The sequence below is a fragment of the Mercenaria mercenaria genome, chromosome 12 (genome assembly GCF_021730395.1).
Source record: "Mercenaria mercenaria strain notata chromosome 12, MADL_Memer_1, whole genome shotgun sequence".
NCBI classification, from domain to species: Eukaryota; Metazoa; Mollusca; class Bivalvia; order Venerida; family Veneridae; genus Mercenaria; species Mercenaria mercenaria.
The window spans coordinates 47921570-47939706 of NC_069372.1; the positions used below are offsets into that span (position 1 = coordinate 47921570).

General features: G+C 36.5%; 1 protein-coding gene across 1 annotated transcript in view; it reads left to right on the top strand.

The window, feature by feature from the left end:
- LOC123533326 (neural-cadherin-like) overlaps window positions 1–18137 on the top strand; it is a 63856-nt gene that overhangs the window by 37975 nt on the left and 7744 nt on the right. Inside the window, exons 21-35 of the mRNA XM_053520559.1 lie at window positions 997–1136; window positions 1870–2130; window positions 2758–2988; window positions 3926–4037; window positions 4905–5080; window positions 5463–5743; window positions 7442–7731; window positions 8325–8667; window positions 9583–9795; window positions 10670–10865; window positions 11460–11641; window positions 12043–12337; window positions 12995–13190; window positions 14364–14656; window positions 17123–17248. Of these exons, the coding sequence (XP_053376534.1) occupies window positions 997–1136; window positions 1870–2130; window positions 2758–2988; window positions 3926–4037; window positions 4905–5080; window positions 5463–5743; window positions 7442–7731; window positions 8325–8667; window positions 9583–9795; window positions 10670–10865; window positions 11460–11641; window positions 12043–12337; window positions 12995–13190; window positions 14364–14656; window positions 17123–17248 (3335 nt within the window). The remainder of the gene's footprint in view (window positions 1–996; window positions 1137–1869; window positions 2131–2757; window positions 2989–3925; window positions 4038–4904; window positions 5081–5462; window positions 5744–7441; window positions 7732–8324; window positions 8668–9582; window positions 9796–10669; window positions 10866–11459; window positions 11642–12042; window positions 12338–12994; window positions 13191–14363; window positions 14657–17122; window positions 17249–18137) is intronic.

An 18137-nucleotide genomic window follows, 5' to 3' on the forward strand; every position in this document is an offset into this window, starting at 1 on the left:
AAATTTTATTCCTTTTGAGTATTTCTAGTAAATTCAGTAAACTGGAAAAAGGAAATTGTCTGGTAGAAAAAAAATCAGACAAGGTTAGCATCAGAATGGATGAAGTCAATGGTTTGTGGTAAATTTAAAATGCAGAATTTCCCCAATTTTACTGCAAGTGTGGTCCATATGCCATAGCACTTCCTCAGTTTTACTGCAAGTGGTCCATATGCCATAGCACTTCCTCAGTTTTACTGCAAGTGGTCCATATGCCATAGCACTTCCTCAGTTTTACTGCAAGTGGTCCATATGCCATAGCACTTCCTCAGTTTTACTGCATGTTTTGTTATACCATATACCATAGAACTTCCTCAGTTTTACTGCATGTTTTGTTATACCATATACCATGATGATAATTGGAATTTGTCTATTTTCTCTGCTTGTTGTCTTGTGCTGAAAACAGACATGTTAAATGACACATGTTTATGTGTTATGATTAATGTGTGATGTGTAAATGGACTTGTATATTTCCACAATTACTGTAATTTCAGATCTTTTGCATGACCAGAATTTAGTGAATTTTTGAAGTCCAGTTAAGCAAGTTTTTTTTCTTCACATAAGCTGTAAAAATTTTCCATAGAAATACATAAAATCAGACTTTTCCGGTACCGCCTCGATAATCTAGTGGTAGAGCATCCGCTTCGAGTGCGGGAGGTCGTGGGTTCGATCCCCGGCCGCGTCATACCAAAGACATAAAAAATGGTACCAGTAAAGGATTCCATCAGGAATGAGATGTCGAGAGTGATTAATATAAGTTATACAACTTCCTTCATAATCTACCTAAAATAAATTATGTATAAATTATAAAATCAGACTTTTTGCAAGGACTTATTTTTTGGGAATAATAAAAATGAAAATCGAAATATGCGAATATATCGCTAAAATTTTTCATTTTACATTACTATGTAGCATTTTTTCAAGTGGACTTGTTAAGAGTTTGAGCTGATCATTTTTCAGGTATTACATTTCACGTGAATCGGATCCAACAAGAAGATTTACCATAAATCAACAAGGAGAAGTGTCTATTCTAAATCCACTGGACCGAGAGACTACATCCATACACGTAGTACACATTCTGGCAATAGATAATGTCCAAGGTATGGTTTTCAAAGTCAGAAATACTTGGCTTAATAGGTTTTAAGGTAGTTGATAGTACATGTAATTACTTCCCTTTTATATTATAAAAGTACAATTTCTTTTAAACTTCCCACTAATTTAGAAATAGAATTGTTTTCATAGCAAGTTGATTTTATGTTGATGAATAACATAAAAAAGCAGTTAAGAACTGTAGATTTTGAGAATGCAAACCAGGGCATTTTGCATTGTAAGTTGTGTATTTGTAGCCCTAGGTAACAGAATATGGTGGCAATACATTGTGTCACCCTGCAATTGAGTAGGCAGCACAGCTCCAGATGTTGACTCACACTGGTGTTAACTGCTTTAAAAAATGCCTGTTATTGGTGCCATGTAAATGTTGTCTTTTGTTCATACAGTTCATTAATTTCTTTAACATGGTGAAATATTTCATTACATTTTTTTTTCATCATTAATAATGAAAATATCATTAAATCCTTAAAATACAGATATTAATATGTGAATGCAAGTACCATGAAAAGATTTCGAGATGTTTTGATGGTATAATATAGATGAAAACATTGTTTTGGGTTGCGGTATGTTTTGTGAAAAATGTCCCTAATAAAGGGACACCAGTTATTCTGTTATGATTTCTTGTCAACAATTGCTTTGTAAGTAAAACAGCATTTCAAAAGTATTTTATAGATTATCCAGTATTATGATTAGTCAGTTATAGATTTCTGTTACAATTTGCAGGTTCTCCCCAGAACACAGGAACCGCAACTCTGACTGTATCAGTTACAGACATCAACGATAATTGTCCAGATTTTGCCCAGGACTATTCCAAGACTGTTTCGATAATGGAGAATCAAGAGTTCAATGATGCCACTTTGGTGACCATTTCTGCTATAGATGCAGATGAAGAGAACAATGGACAACCATTTTCTTTCGAATTGACCTGTAATGACAATCAATTGTACCCACGATGTTCTCAGTTCCGTTTAACAGAGGACAATAGTATGTATAATCTCAGTAGATGAACCTTAGTAACTTACTGCACTTTGGGATATTTTGATTTGGACTTTTTTAACTCAGATGTAATTTTCAAATTATTTCCGTTTTTTTGCTCACCTGAACAGAAAGTGAAGTGCTCAGGTGGTGAGCTTTTAGGATATGAGCCGTGCCATGAGAAAACCAACATAGTGCATCCGCGCAGTCTGGTTAGGATCCATGCTGTTCGCTGACGGTTTCTCTAATTGCAAAAGGCTTTGAAAGCGAACAACATGGATCCTGACCAGACTGCGTGGATGCACTGTGTTGGTTTTCTCATGGCGTGGTTCATATATGGATAACAGATTTTATTCATCCGTCATCGACAATATCTTCGATGAACATCTCCTACACCGCCAATAAAGTTTGCAGATTTCTGGCAAAGATCCTATATAGTTGGCAAATTTGATAAAGATTTTATATTGCAGGCAAAGCTTTTGTGTGCTTTGGCAAAGTTTTCATTTGTAAGATACTGAGATAGATTCCCATGCTTTTTCTGACAGGCTTTCACTGGACTGTATTAGACAGATTGTTGGTAGAAACAATTTTCTTACATTTAGAAGTTTAAAAATATGTTGTTGTTTTTTTTTTCAGATGGAGATAATGGCCGAGGTACTGCAACAATTTATGTCTCAGGAACTTTTGACAGAGAACATAGCACAGAAGGGAAGACCGTATCCCTGCCTATCAAAATGTGTGATCTAAGGGAAATGAATCGCGGGGACCAGCAGTGTTGTACCCGGATCTTAGATGTTACCATACAGGACCAGAATGATAACAAACATGAAGATGGGTACCAGAATATTGTGGTTTACAACTATAAAGGTAAGAATTTGTTTGTTTGTTTGTTTTGTTGGGTTTAACATTGCACCAACACAGTTATAGGTCATACGGCGTCTTTCCAACTTTTATGATGGCGGAAGACCCCCAGGTGCCCCTCCGTGCAGTATTTCATCACAGATGGGCACCTGGGTAGAACCACTGACCTTCCGTAAGCCAGCTTGATGGCTTCCTCACATGAAGAATTCAATACTCTGAGAGAGGCTTGAACCAACAATGGTGAGGGGCAAATGCTTTGAAGTCAGCGACCTTAACCACTCGGCCACAGAGGCCTCAGTAAGAATTTGGGTGATAAAATGTATGAGAGAGGATGAAAGCATTCTGTAGTAAGACACTGGACTAAAAAACCAGGTGTTGTGGGTTGAAGCCACCATTCCTCCAGCTAAAATGAATAACGTACAGAAAATAGTTCCTTGTGGGTGCTTTACACCTGGCATGCTTAGGAACCAGGGAAGCATCTTGTCCTTAAATTGTTTTCTGTATCTTGCACTATTTCTTAAACTTTAATCACAGCAGTTGTTAGAATTATTCTAAAGAAGTTGCCCATGTGTGCGATGACTATAAATGCTACTAAAATATGAAATAGAACTAATATTCATAAACTTTATGGTAGATTTTATCTTTGAAATTAAATTCCATTGTAGAAGAAGTAAAACTCCTACTTATTTCATGTTCAGAAGTTAAAATCCATGAATTCATCTCCCAACGATATTGCTGCTTGTCAAAACTACAAAATGTAATATTTGCCCACAAAATGAAAATGAATTCACAGTAATTCTCTTTTTCAATAAATTTCCAGTTGTGTGCAAACCTACAATTTCCTCAGGTTGGCAGCTTAACGTACAGTGTACATTAGCTTACTCGGGCGGGTGATTTAAGCCAAGTAATAATCTCTGGTCATTAAATTTTACATCAATTTCAGGCCTGTTTGGTGATATAAAGATTGGTCAAGTTAATGCCAATGATCCCGATGACATGGACACAGATAAACAGTTTACACTTCTTAATCCAAATGTTGCAGGACTTCTTGTCTCGTAAGTATTGGTTGATAGAAAAGATAATGATATCATTCAGGTTTGCAGTTTAGGTCAGTTTTTTTATATTTTAGGAAAAATCTAATGTATAGAAGTTGACATAAGATGTTGTTTGGATATTGATAAATAGTAAAAGAAACAATAACAAAGTAATTGTTCATATTTTCAAACATTAATATTAATTAATATCTTTAAAAAACGCACCATGAATGATGATTTTTAAAAGCATCTCAGATGTTTTGGTAAACCCGTGCTAAGCAGCAAGTCAAGGGAATGACGCAGTTGAGCTGCTTAAGGCAGGTAGCCACTTAAGGCAGGTAACCATTTAAGGCAGTTGGCCACTTAAGGCAGGTAGCCACTTAAAACAGGTGGCCACTTAAGCCAGGTAGCCACTTAAGGCAGGAGGCTGCTTATTACAGTTGACTACTAAAGCAGGCTTAAGTGTACTTAAAAAAAAACATTTAGCAATATTCAGACCTTTGGCAAATATTTGAGAAAGGTAATTATCGATAACAGGATTGTGAAAAGTGTGGCAGCCACATGAAAACGAAAGGCATTATTAGCCTTTAAAAGAAAAATATTTGATGGTATATATATTTTTCAGTAAAAAACTTTTTGTCTGTACTTGCAGGTCACATTAACAAAATGTAAGACTCAAGTGTTTTTTTCACATTAGGTATGCTGCATGTTGTGTATGTTTAATTTATGTCCGTGACAGAGTATATAAAATAGAGGATATTAAAGCTTCTTGTGAAAATACGTAGTTTGTACTAGGTGGGAAAAATTTGATCTTTTACTGAAACAAATGTATGCCTTCTTTACAATTGATTTTGATATTTAAGTTCTTTTGATGTTTTTCTTTTTCAGTATTGATCCTGTTACTGGAGACATAACTTTGAAGCCTGGAGTACCGGACATGTCCTTTGAAGTACAAGTGAGAGTTGAGGACCAGGCAGGTTTAGCTAGAACATCCACGGTTCGCATTCATGTCATTGAAGTCTCTGAAGATGCAGTGTACAACTCGGGCTCAATTAGAATTGATGGTAATTGATTCTGTCTTATCCCAGCTTTTAAGGTAAAAAGCCTGAAGGGGCTACTATGGTGGAGTGGTTAAGGTCACTGACCTTGAAGCTGTTGCCCCTCACAAATGTGTGTTCAAGACCTTTCTTTTCATTCAGAATTTTCCCTTGTGAGAAATTTTGTCTTTATTTTTTGTTTGATTGTTTCAAAATTTTCAATATAAATATTGTTAACAGCATAAAATTAAAACTTATCCTGTGGCAGAATTTTGGCAATAAAATTGACATAGTCAGAGATATATGAAAATCAGAAATGTTCTACTGTCATTTCTGAAGACCTTAATGAACTTGCAAGAACTCTGTTGTGGATTTGCTAGGTCACTGACTATCGATCTTTCTTTCACAGGTATCAGCCCAGAAGATTTTATATTCAGACCACATTTCCAAGGAAAGGAAGGTGGAAGAAGTGCAGCATTTGAAAAAAGTATGTTGGATAAATTCCAAGAAAAACTGGCAGAAAAGTTATACGGTCCAGTCCAGAGAGATATTGAGGACAAACTTCACTTTGTCCAGATCATCAGTGTAATGGGTGATGAGACGCATACAGACGTACGGTTTGCTGCTCATGGTTCACCGTATTATCAGAGTAGCAGACTAAACGGAATTGTCACAGCAGACAAAACTGGGGTAATTTAAATAACTACACTATCGAATTACAGTCAAACTTATATTGACTTTTAGCCTACTGGCGGCAAGTGATTATACCTTTGTGACCAGCACAGACCAAGATCAGCCTGCATATCTGTGCAGGCTGATCATGGTCTGCACTGCTTGGTATTCAGTCAGTAAATTTTCAGTGAACATCTCTTTGAATACTAAATGAAACTGAATGATGGACCAGTCCATTTTAGAAATTCAGCAGGGTAAAGTACACCTGTAGGTAGAGGTCACCTCATTGTGAGTACCTCTTGTTTCATTTCTGATTCAAAACAGTTGCAATACATTTTTACATGCTAATAAAGACCACCCGTAGGTAGAGACCACTGAATTTCTTTCTCATACATGGTCTTAATATATGCAAGTTTAATTGTATTATATGTGACCTCCGTGGCCTAGTGATTAAGGTCGCTGACTTCGAATCACTTGTCACTTACTGTTGTGGGTTCGGAAGGTCAGTGGTTTTACCAAAGTGCCCTCCTGTGACAAAATGATGCCTGGAGGGGCAGCTGGGGTCATCCTGAGAGCTAAGAAAGTAGCCATATGACCTAAATTATGTCTGTATGACTATAAGCAAAACAAACAAAAAAAATCACTGTGTTACAGAAATTATGAAAGTTTTCAGTTTCTTTAAAAGAAATAAAGAAAGGACTCTGAACATGATCTCGGTGGAAAGAACGTTTTCACTCAGTCAAGAAATCTGTAGACATTTCCTTAAAGAAAATTTGTATGTTGAATGAAGACATGAATTGTCAGAATACAGCTCAGTAGGATACTGAATTTAATACATCATCTTCCATTTTTTATCGATAATGTTCTAAAGAATTTTATAGATATATTATAAAACTGAGTGTTGTCTACAAATACTATTCTTTTGAGCATCCTTTTTATCTTGACTATTTGAAAATTTTCAAAGAGTAGAGCTATTGTAATCATACTTTTGTCAACATCAGTGTCCTAGTAACAAGGACCAAGTTTGCATGTAAGTAGGTTTCTCAGAAACTACTGGGCCAAATGCTTTCAGACTTCACATATGAGCCGTGCCATGAGAAAACCAACATAGTGGCTTTGCGACCAGCATGGATCCAGACCAGCCTGCGCATCCACGCAGTCTGGTCAGGATCCATGCTGTTCGCTTTCAAAGCCTACTGCAATTACAGAAACTGTTAGCGAACAGCATGGATCCTGACCAGACTGCGTGGATGCGCAGGCTGGTCTGGATCCATGCTGGTCGCAAAGCCACTATGTTGGTTTTCCCATGGCACAGCTCATATTATGTCTTCAGTATTATGTGATGACCTTCAAGGACTTGTTACACAACTTTACCTTTTTTTTGGTCAAAATTAAGCTCATTTCATGTTAAGGTTTTGCATGTAAGCAGGTTTTACAAAAACTATTTGGGCAAATGATTTCAAACTTCACATATGTCTTTGGCATCAGGAGATGATCTTCCAGAACAAGTACTGATAACATAACTCTAGCTTTTATTTTGTACATATTATGCCCCTTTTTAACTTGAAATTTCAGGTTAGAAATTTTTCCTTAAGCTTTGAGTGTAACTAGCTATTACGTGGAAGGGCATCAAATAAACGAGAACCCTGTCATCAGACAGCTCTTGTCATCTTTTAAAATCCTAATTTTGAATATTTTTTCTTCTTTTTTTTATAGTTTGAAAACTTACTGCAGACAGAAGGTGTAGCGAATGTTGGTAAAATTGACATGGTCCCAATTGACATGTGTCAGTTTGAAACTTGCGAAGGTGGTTGCTTCAATAAACTTGTTGTGACAGAAAATCCAAAAATGTACAACACTAAAGGGAGTTCATACGTGGGTGTGGATACAAATGTAGTAGGTGAATGTGGTTGCCGGGCAACACAGTTTCCAGCAGCAATTGAGTGTACACCAGGGTATTGCTATCATGGTGGCGTATGTAACAAGAATGACTGGGGTGTTGTCAGGTGAGAAAATAATTCTTCTGTTTTCGTAGATTGTATAAAATTTTGAGCCGTGCCATGAGAAAACCAGCATAGTGGCTTTGCGACCAGCATGGATCCAGACCAGCCTGCGCATCCATGCAGTCTGGTCAGGATCCATGCTGTTCGCTTTCAAAGCCTATTGGAATTAGAGAAACTGTTAGCAAACAGCATGGATCCTGACCAGACTGTACGGATGCACAGGCTGGTCTGGATCCATGCTGGTCGCAAAGCCAGTATGTTGGTTTACTCATGGCACGGCTCTAATGTTTTCTTATCTTAACTTTACAGAAATATTATAAAATCTTGAGTACTTTTAAGGGATACATGTTTGCTACTTAAGCATTTTATTACTGTAGTTGTTCTTCTTGAAAACTAGGATTTCACTTACTTGTAAGCAAAATATGTACAGACCACACAAGGATTTTACAGTCTTTTGTAGTTTAGTTTAGTCTTGTGAACTTTTTATAAATTTGCAAATTTGGGTTATGAGACAGTATCTGATCTTACTGTAATTACAAAACAGCTGTTAAGTACACAGTTTTGCTGACTATTTTGATTCTCCTATTAACCTTCAGCTGTGACTGTCCAGACGGGTTTGAAGGACCGCGATGTCAGAAGTTACGTCAGAGTTTCGATGGTACAGGTTATGCTTTGTACAAGCAGCTGGAACAGTGCGAGGAGAGCAGAACAAGTATCGAATTCATGACGAAAAAGGGTACAGCACTTATTCTGTACAACGGACCAGTAGCTGAGCTCGACCCCTCCGATCCGAGAGATTTTATTTTGCTAGAGTTGGTTAATGGAAAACCAAGGCTAAGAATTAATCATGGCACTGGAGAAATAGAAATGTCAATCTCTGGAGGGAAAAATCTCAATGATGGAGCGTGGCATAGAATTGACATCTTTAGGAATAAAAAGGTACATTGTACTGTTACACATGAATTCATGGCTTTATGCTTTTGAGCATAAGTTATATCTGTTATAGATAATAATGCCTATGTATAGAGATACTATGCAGGTTTTGATGTAGGAACTTAGAAGGTGACTGCTTAAGTCAGGTGGAAATAAGAACAAAATGTCAAATTCAGAAAATATGCTTACTGGCAACTTAATGCAAGTGCTGTTAAGGCAGGTTTAACTGAGCCATGCCATGTGAAAACCAACATAGTGGGTTTGCGACCAGCATGGAGCCAGACAAGCCTGCGCATCCGCGCAGTCTGGTCAGGATCCATGCTGTTTGCTACCAGTTTCTCCAATTCCAATAGGCTTTAAAAGCGAACAGCATGGATCCTGACCAGACTGCGTGGATGCGCAGGCTGGTCTGGATCCATGCTGGTCGCAAACCCACTTTGTTGGTTTTCTCATGACGCGGCTCATTACTGTATTTTTACAAAATTGGGGCAGTGTGCAATTTAACTTTATAAGAAATTGCAGTATGAAATTGTACACATAACGTGTTATAGCAAAATAAATCAACTATGCAAGTCTTCTTTGCAAATGGATTAACAGTTTTTCTGGAGCTATGCAAGTAAGATACTAGTATTATGGAAGAACCAACTTCCTTCTGTGGGCTATTTACATGGAGAGAGTATAAGCCAAGTGATGAATTGAAATTAGAGTGTTGAGGAATAATGAATCATTCATGTTGAGACCGGCAACAAAAGTTCTCGTTAAAACAAATTCTTCATGATTTAATGGCCTAATTATTTAGGCATTATCTTGTAAAAATAAGTAGAAAAAATATATTTACTCATGTCACATCAACCGAAAAATATTACAAAGGTAATGTAAAAGTAAAATCAGATGTCACATAGGTTGTTTCTTTTTTTTCAGAATGTAAGGATGGTAGTTGATCACTGTGTAGACAGCAACACACAGGATAGATCGGATTGTGAGGTCTCTGGGGTTACCAGAGGTGAAAATGTTTACATAAATGTTATCGATGTTCTTCAACTTGGTGGAAGGCTGAGCAGCCCCTCGTATCCTGCCAATGTTCTGTCAGACAAATTTGATGGATGTATGAAAAATCTGATTCATAACAGAGAGGTATGTATGCTGGCTTAATTGGTTTAAGGTTGTGGACCAGTAATGACAGTATGGTTTAATCGGTTTAAGGGTGTGGACCAGTAATGACAGTACGGTTTGATCGGTTTAAGGGGGTGGACCAGTAATGACAGTACGGTTTGATCGGTTTAAGGGTGTGGACCAGTAATGACAGTACGGTTTGATCGGTTTAAGGGTGTGGACCAGTAATGACAGTACGGTTTAATCGGTTTAAGGGCAATCGGGTGAGTTATGTATTCTCTTTAGAAGATTTTGGCATTAAGCGGATGTTTCGAAAGGTGATATGCACTTCGAGCTATATTTACATCGGAAGAATGCTGAATTACCTATTAAATGATAACATGTACATGGATATTGTTGAGTCCATTACCTTAATCACTGCTTGATGGGGTATGCTTCTAGGTATTTCCTGTTAAGTTTTCAGAATTCAGAAAGTACAGGAACTGTTAATATTGTATTGGTACTTGTAAATTTCCAATTCCTGTAAATATGAAAAATTTGATGCAAGGCAAATTAATGGCTTAAATTCATCTTTGCCAAAACATGTTTGTTTTGTAAATATTATATAATAATATAATTAGATAATGTGAAAATAGAGTGCTTATAGAATGGCATTAAGAAATTATTAAAAATGTTTCACTTGAAATCTGTGCTGTTATTATATGTGTTATAATGTGCCAGACATCTTTGACCTGGTGACCTAGTTTTTGACCCAAGATGACCAAGTTTCAAACTACGTAGATTTTATAAGACCAATTTATAGACAAGGCTTCATCTAGAGCATTTAGAAACTGTGACCTTCGAAGCATTTACAAGGTATTTCTGTATTTTGACGTACAGATTTTTCTCCTTGAAGGTGTATGACCTGAGCACAGGTAACCAGTTCCCAGGGGCCAAGGATGGTTGTAAAGTTGAAGATGATGCATGCCCGGATGGCTGTGGACAGGGCCAGTGTTTGGTCACAGGTGTGAGCAACTTAGGGGCACTGCAGGCCACGTGTGTTTGTAATGCAGGATACAGAAAAACTTCCCTGAATGGACTCTGTAATACAGGTACGAATAACTTTAAACTGAGCATATACAATGCATTTTAAATGTGAAATCGTTAATCATAAAATCCATATCATTCCTTCTGGACTAATTTTTATGAATTCAGTGGTTTGATTCAATTCTAAAAAAATGTAATCTTGACGAACAAATATAATTCTCATTTCCAGGTAAGACTTGTGTTGTTTAAAGTTGAAGTACATGAATTCTTGTCCCAAATCAAACTCCCAGCAGCAATTATCTCTCTTAGCCGTAAATTTTTCAATCACTGCTGTCACAAGTACCATGAATATCACATGACAGTTGAAAAGAAATTCAGATACTGTTTTATTATTTTCTCTGTAGATTTTTCATTTTATCACCCACTTTAGCCTAAAAATTTTGAAAAATACTCAAAACAGTTTCTTTAGTTTGCTAGCAGCAAGTGATTTTGTGACTGGTGAAAAATTTATGTAGGGTTGTTTGAAAGATGAATCAGTAACATACCGGTATGTTTTTGATTCGAACCTGATATGGATTCTATAGAAAATATAATACTAATTTCTATATCCGATTACAATTCATGTCACTTAATATGCTGTTGTAAAATTTTTATTTCAGATACGACCAAAGTACTATTCAAGACGCAGAGTTACATGGATTGGCAAATCAAAAATACGTTTAAAGCAATGTTGAACACTCGGAAGATGACAGTTAGCTTCCATTTCCGAACAAGAGATCCAGATGGTCTCATGTTTTACGTGTCACATGACAGTGACCCAAACAAGTACATCTTATTTAAGGTACTGTTCATGGTTGATTAAATCATTTCAAAGTTTTGATAAAATCTGAAAAACATTCGTATTCTTTTACATATTACTTTGTTCTTGCCTTAAATAAATTGTTTTGTAAAACAGAATTAACCAGATACCAGTGCCTGCTTGAAATGAGGCTGGAAGGGACACTTGGGGGATCTCCCTCCACCATCAAAATCTGGAAAAGTTGTAGTATTACCTAATTATGTCAGTGTGAGGCAATAAAAACAAAAGACAAAAGCTAATTTAATGGGATCTCAAAACAAATACAACAATAAAAATACTTGATCTGCATTAAGATATAAAATTGTTTTGTGATTTTCTCTACAGCAAAATGAGAACAAAAACTGTCCACTATGAAAATATGCCAACATCTCCTTTTTTTTCAGATTGTAAGTTCGAAACTGCAAGTTTCGTACAATCTGGGCGACGACGCATATGACATTCTTCTTTCAAATGTTCCGAATGTAGCAGATGGCTATTGGCATATGGTTACACTAGAACGTTATGGGAAGGAATTTATATTGAAAATGGACAGCGGGGAAGGGCGATATTATACGGAGACGTTGGGACCTGTAAACGGGCTAGTAGATTTCACTGTTCGTCAGGATCAGATTTACGGAGGAGCCAGTGTAACGTACTCTGCAAACAGTGCAGCCTATAATGGGGAAGATTTTGAAAACTGTAAGAATATTTTGAAACATATTAACTCTTATTTTTGCATTTTTATATTTCAGTATAAAATCCTCAGACAATGGGATATATGTGTGAGAAAAGTAATTCATTATCTCCTGTTTTCCATAATATTTTTCTTGCATGACGTTTAAGCCTGCTGGCTGCAAGTGATTCTGCCTTTGTAACCAGTGCAGACCAAGATCAGACTGACTGAGTATGGTCTACACTGTTCGCTATTCAGTCGGTAACTTTTCATTGAACACCCCTTTGAATAATAAATGGTATTTCACAAATTGAATGATGGACCAGTCCATTTTAGAGCTTTAGCAGGCTAAGAGTTAAAGAACAGTGGTGTATAGGAGTAGAGTGTTGAATTTTATTACTGATATAACAATCTGTTGCTTGTTATAGCTGTAGTAATGAAGTTCTGGGAAAATGGTTACCCTGGAGCCATAGAAAATTTTTAAAAAAATGTTTGCTAGCAGGAAATAAATTTACACATTCATAAATGACACATTCTTTTGCCCAAAAGTCATCTGTGTTTTAATGTGGTATTGATTCATAGACTAAAGTACATTGCAATGTTTAAAATAAGTATGAAACTTGTGGCCTTAAGCATAGGTTTTACTCTTTATTTTAACTTAAGTTCTTTTTGTTAACTTTCAGCGTGTCTAAATGATATCCGCTATGACATTGGATGGTTTCCCATGCAGATAAGTGAAAATCAACAAAGCCCAGCTGCAACAGTAGTATTAAGGCCTGATAACAATACTGAACTTGGCTGTGACAGGAACTTGTGTACTGACACTGTGTGTTCTGATCCTTTCGTATGCAAAGATTTATGGGGAGACTTCAGCTGTGTGTAAGTGAATAAGCTAAGGAGTTAAAACTGTATTTAGATTTATTGAGCTGTGTACACAGTAGGTGAATAAGATATGAATAATTAAGAAATGATAAGTTCCCAATCGTGATTTTTGTAGAATAACCTGTGTTTTGAGTTTTTATTCATAAGAATATATCACGAAGGCCATAGGCCTGAGTGATATATTGTTTCACATAAGAACGAAGAACTCCGGTTATTCTACGATAAATCACACTTGGAAACTTGTTATTTAGATTCTAACACAACATTCTTGTATCAACAGCGTTAGAAAAAATAGTAACTACTTTTTATGACAGTGCTACGCACCTGGATCGGATGACATCATTGCATGGTTATTGCAGAATAACCAGAGATAGGTTTTGCTCTACATTGGCTATTTGCTGGTCATGTTAGAATAAGTGATGACACCTAATTTGTAGATTTTTTGAGCAGTGTACACTGTATGATATGAATAATAAGTGATAACAGTCTCTTGTAGAATTATTTGGAGTGTACACAAAAGGTGAACACGATATGAATAATAAGTGATAACAGTCTCTTGTAGAATTATTTGGAGTGTACACAAAAGGTGAACACGATATGAATATTAAGTCACCTCTGTTAAGCAGCCACTTGCCTTAAGCAGCCAGTCAGCTTACTTCCCAAATTGACTTTTTCCTGGTCTAATTCCAACCTCTCTCTAATATGACACTGTGGTAGAATTGATTAGCATATAAAATTAATGTCAACTCTAGTACGAATGATTGATCTATTTTCATTCTTCCATCAATTTTTTATTTCTTCATTCATATATCTTTCCTTCCTTCATTTCATTTCTTTGTTTATTAAGATTTATTTATTTATTAATTTGCTTGTTTAGTCATTGGTGGTACCGTGACTGTTCATTCATTCATTCATTCATTCATTCATTCATTCATTCATTCATTCATTCATTCATTTCTTTACATGTTGACTTTTAAGGCAATAAATAAGTTGTTTTTGAACCGTTTCTTGGGGCTATTTTTAGGATTGACAAATATGCTGTGCTGTCGTTTGCGCAGAAGTCCAGTAGATAAAAACTGTTACTTGAAAGAAGACATACAGGCACTCGTGTATCTTGTTTTATATGAAACTATGTGAATACTTATATGGTAGTGTTGCGTTAAATTCCAGCTGTAAGGAGTACTACATAAAGAGTGGTACAACCTGTGTACCAATAGATTATTGTGCTGATGGACCATGTTTTGGATCTGCTGCCTGCTCGAATAATGTACCTCCTAAACCAAATGAAGAACTATTCAAATGTCGGTGTCTGGGTCAGTGGTATGGACCATTGTGTCAGTGTCACCCAGATTTGAACCCGGGAGGTAAAGATTGTGTGAAAGAGACAGATGAAGAGCCGGTAGTAGTTGGAATGGCAGGAGGAGTGCTTGCTGCAATAATTCTTGGAATTCTTGTCCTAATTGGTAAGTACTTAAAAAAAAATGGGACATGTTATTGATTGAAGTTGTCTGTCCATCTGTCTGTTAATATTTCATTTTTCTTGACTGTAATCTACAAAAGAGCCATGCCATGAGAAAACCAACATAGTGCATTTGCAACCAGCATGGATTCAGACCAGCCTGCGCATCCGTGCCTGTTGCAGTTAGAGAAACTTTTAGCGAACAGCATGGATCCTGACCAGACTGCATGGTGTCTGCTCACTATCTTAAGTGGTTTTTATCCGGGGTTCACCAAAGTTAGTCACCATGTTTATGGGCATAATATCTGAGACAAGTTCAATAACCAGCTGGATACTCACAGTCATTCTTGAGTTAGGCCTTTCAATTCTGTAACTTGTGGAAATTGAGTGTCCACGAAATAGCTTAAGCATTTATCCAGTGTTCATCGAAATTACTGTAAAGTCAGAAATTTTCGCGAGGGTTTAATTTCCGCTATATTCGCGAGGCCCTGCATCTCGTGAAAACTAATCCTCGTATTAACATTTACCATTAGTATAATTCTGATTAAAGTAGGATACCATTTTTACAATTTTGCCAATATTAAACCTCGCAAACATACTCAAAATTTCAAATTCGAGATATTATGACACACCGAAATTATGTGCTTCTACAGTAGTCAGGATTACAGTATTAGCATGTTATCTTTTCCAAGTTTAATTTTTTTTTTTTTGGTTGGATTTAACGTCGCACCGACACATGATAGGTCATATGGCGACTTTCCAGCTTTAATGGTGGAGGAAGACCCAGGTGCCCCTCCGTGCATTATTTCATCACGAGCGGGCACCTGGGCAGAACCACCGACCTTCCGTAAGCCAGCTGGATGGCTTCCTCACATGTAGAATCCAATGCCCCGAATGAGGCTCGAACCCACATCGATAAGGGGCAAGTGATTTGAAGTCAGCGACCTTAACCACTCGGCCACGGAGGCCCCCTCCAAATTTAATAACCAGCCAGATAGTTCTAGTCACTTTTAAGTTATGTCCCTTGAATTTGTTGGAATTGAGAAAATTGGAAACTTCTCTGATCAGCAACCTTAACACTACTTTACATCATTTCAGAGTTCTGATTTCTTCTGTATATATGTTTCTGTAGCTTACCTGTCTGCTTTACCTAAGGATAATGTGGTGTAATAGCCATATTTCATATCTTGTAACTGGATGGTAATATTTAGATGAAATTTTGTCACTTTAAAGACATTCAAAATTTAAAAAAGTTTCACCGAGAGATTTTTCGAGGTTTATCATTTTTTAGGGAGATAATCGGTATTGAAGTTAACATTGATGCCTATGGGAAATATATAATTTCTTTAATTATGAGAATCTGAGCTTTAGTTTCGAGAAACTTTTGTGATAGAAAGCTGCATTATATAATTCTGATACAAATATCAAAAAGAAATCTAAAATTCCCCATAGGGAAAAGGAGAAAATTATTTTTTTCTAGTTTTCATGGGAGATAACTCATAAAAAACCAAAGGTAATCTAACGGAAATTTTTGAGAACTTCTGTCACTATATAACTTGTCAATAAGCACCTTATTTCTATCGTTCGACATTTTCAGAGCTTACATTATCAAGTTGTATGTACGGTTTTGGTGAAATTGAGGCCTATTACCGGTAGTCATCCTCAATACTGTTATATTAAACTAACATACCATTCAATTTGGGGTCTCCATGGCTGTTGACTTTAAATTGCTTGTTCCTAATCTCCATTTATTTAGCCTCACCCAGACGGTCTTTTGAGAAAACTGGTTTGCTTAAAAGAAGGGATGGCAACGAATAGCAATTTCGGTATTCGAATATTCGGTCAACCTTCCGAACGAATATTCGAATATTCGGTTATCTAATGATCAACAAATCAACTCAAAATCTTATGAATTTATCCGTACCCTTTGATTGAAATCCGAGTCATAAGTTCAAGTGCTTTCTGATGATTTTTAATTACATGCGGTTCGCACCTACCGAAAACAAAGCGATTTGTAATGGATTTACATTAGTTGGGGACCAATAAAATTTCTAAAGGTAGGCAATTAGCGATATTTACTACAGGGTACGATGTCATCACCATAGCGATGTACAATCTCGGCACGTTAATATACAAAGTGACACGTCTGACAGCGTCAGAAGCCATTTTCGCGCGTATATGAAAGCGAATTTTGGTAAATTAGATAGACGAACATACTGGTTCTTTCATTTGGTTTTTCTTTATTTGTTATGATCTTATATTTTTCCGAATATTCGAATAGTGAAACAGTATTCGAATATTCGTATCATGAACGAATATCCAAATATTCATTGCCATTCCTACTTAAAAGTGATTAATCTACTCTGACCATTTGCCATGTGTCTTCATCTGTACAGATGTGAATTTATTACCCAGCATTTATTTTCATATGCATTCTGTTATAACATATCTTTTGTTACTTTTCTTGCAGTGGCTATAGTACTCATTGCGTATTTCTTGATATGCCGCAAGAAACCAGCAGATAAAGAACCATTTGATGAAGACATGGACGATGACATCCGAGAAAACATTATGTACTATGATGAGGAAGGCGCAGGTTTGTTTACATTCTTATTCTTATTTTGCTCAAAAACATTCTTATTCCAGTTTTGCTAAAAATACTCTTTTTTCTATTTTGTTTTAAAAAGGTTCTTATTCCTATTTTACTCAAAAATGTTCTTACTGGTTTTCCTTTCTCATTCAAAATACATTCTTATTTATATTTTGTTGAAAAACATACTTATTGCTATTTTGTTCAAGAAGGTTCTGATGCTATTTTGTTCAGAAACGATCCTCTTCCTTTTTAAGCGAAAGACAGTCTTAGTCTTGTTTCATTCAAAAGGCTGTCTTATTCAAATTTGGTTTGAAAGACAATGACTTGTAATGGCAAGGTGGCCATAGGCTTGTTTACTTCTGTTTTAATGTTAGGTTACCAATACTCTGTAAGTTAAATTGGTTAAGAGCAGCATCTGTGGCCATGTATTGCTGACTAAAATCCACTTGCCCCACTTTGGGTTTGAATCCTGGTTAAGGGTGAAGAATTCTTTCTTGTGAGGAAGTCATCCAGCTGACTTACAGAAGTTCAGTGGTTCTACCAGGATGGCGGCCGATGCCTAAAAAAATAATGCCTAGCAGGGCACCTAGGATCTTCCAACACCATTTGAAATCTTGAAAGTTGCCGTATGACCTACAATTTGTTGGTGTGATGGTAAACTCAACAAAACATAAAGTAGTTCAGATTTTCTCATGTTGATGATGTTTGATGGAATTGCACATGCATATATGAGCCGTGCCATGGGAAAACCAACATAGTGGCTTTGCGACCAGCATGGATCCAGACCAGCCTGCGCATCTGCGCAGTCTGGTCAGGATCCATGCTGTTCGCTAATAGTTTCTCCAATTCCAATAGGCTTTAAAAGCGAACAGCATGGAGCCTGACCAGACTG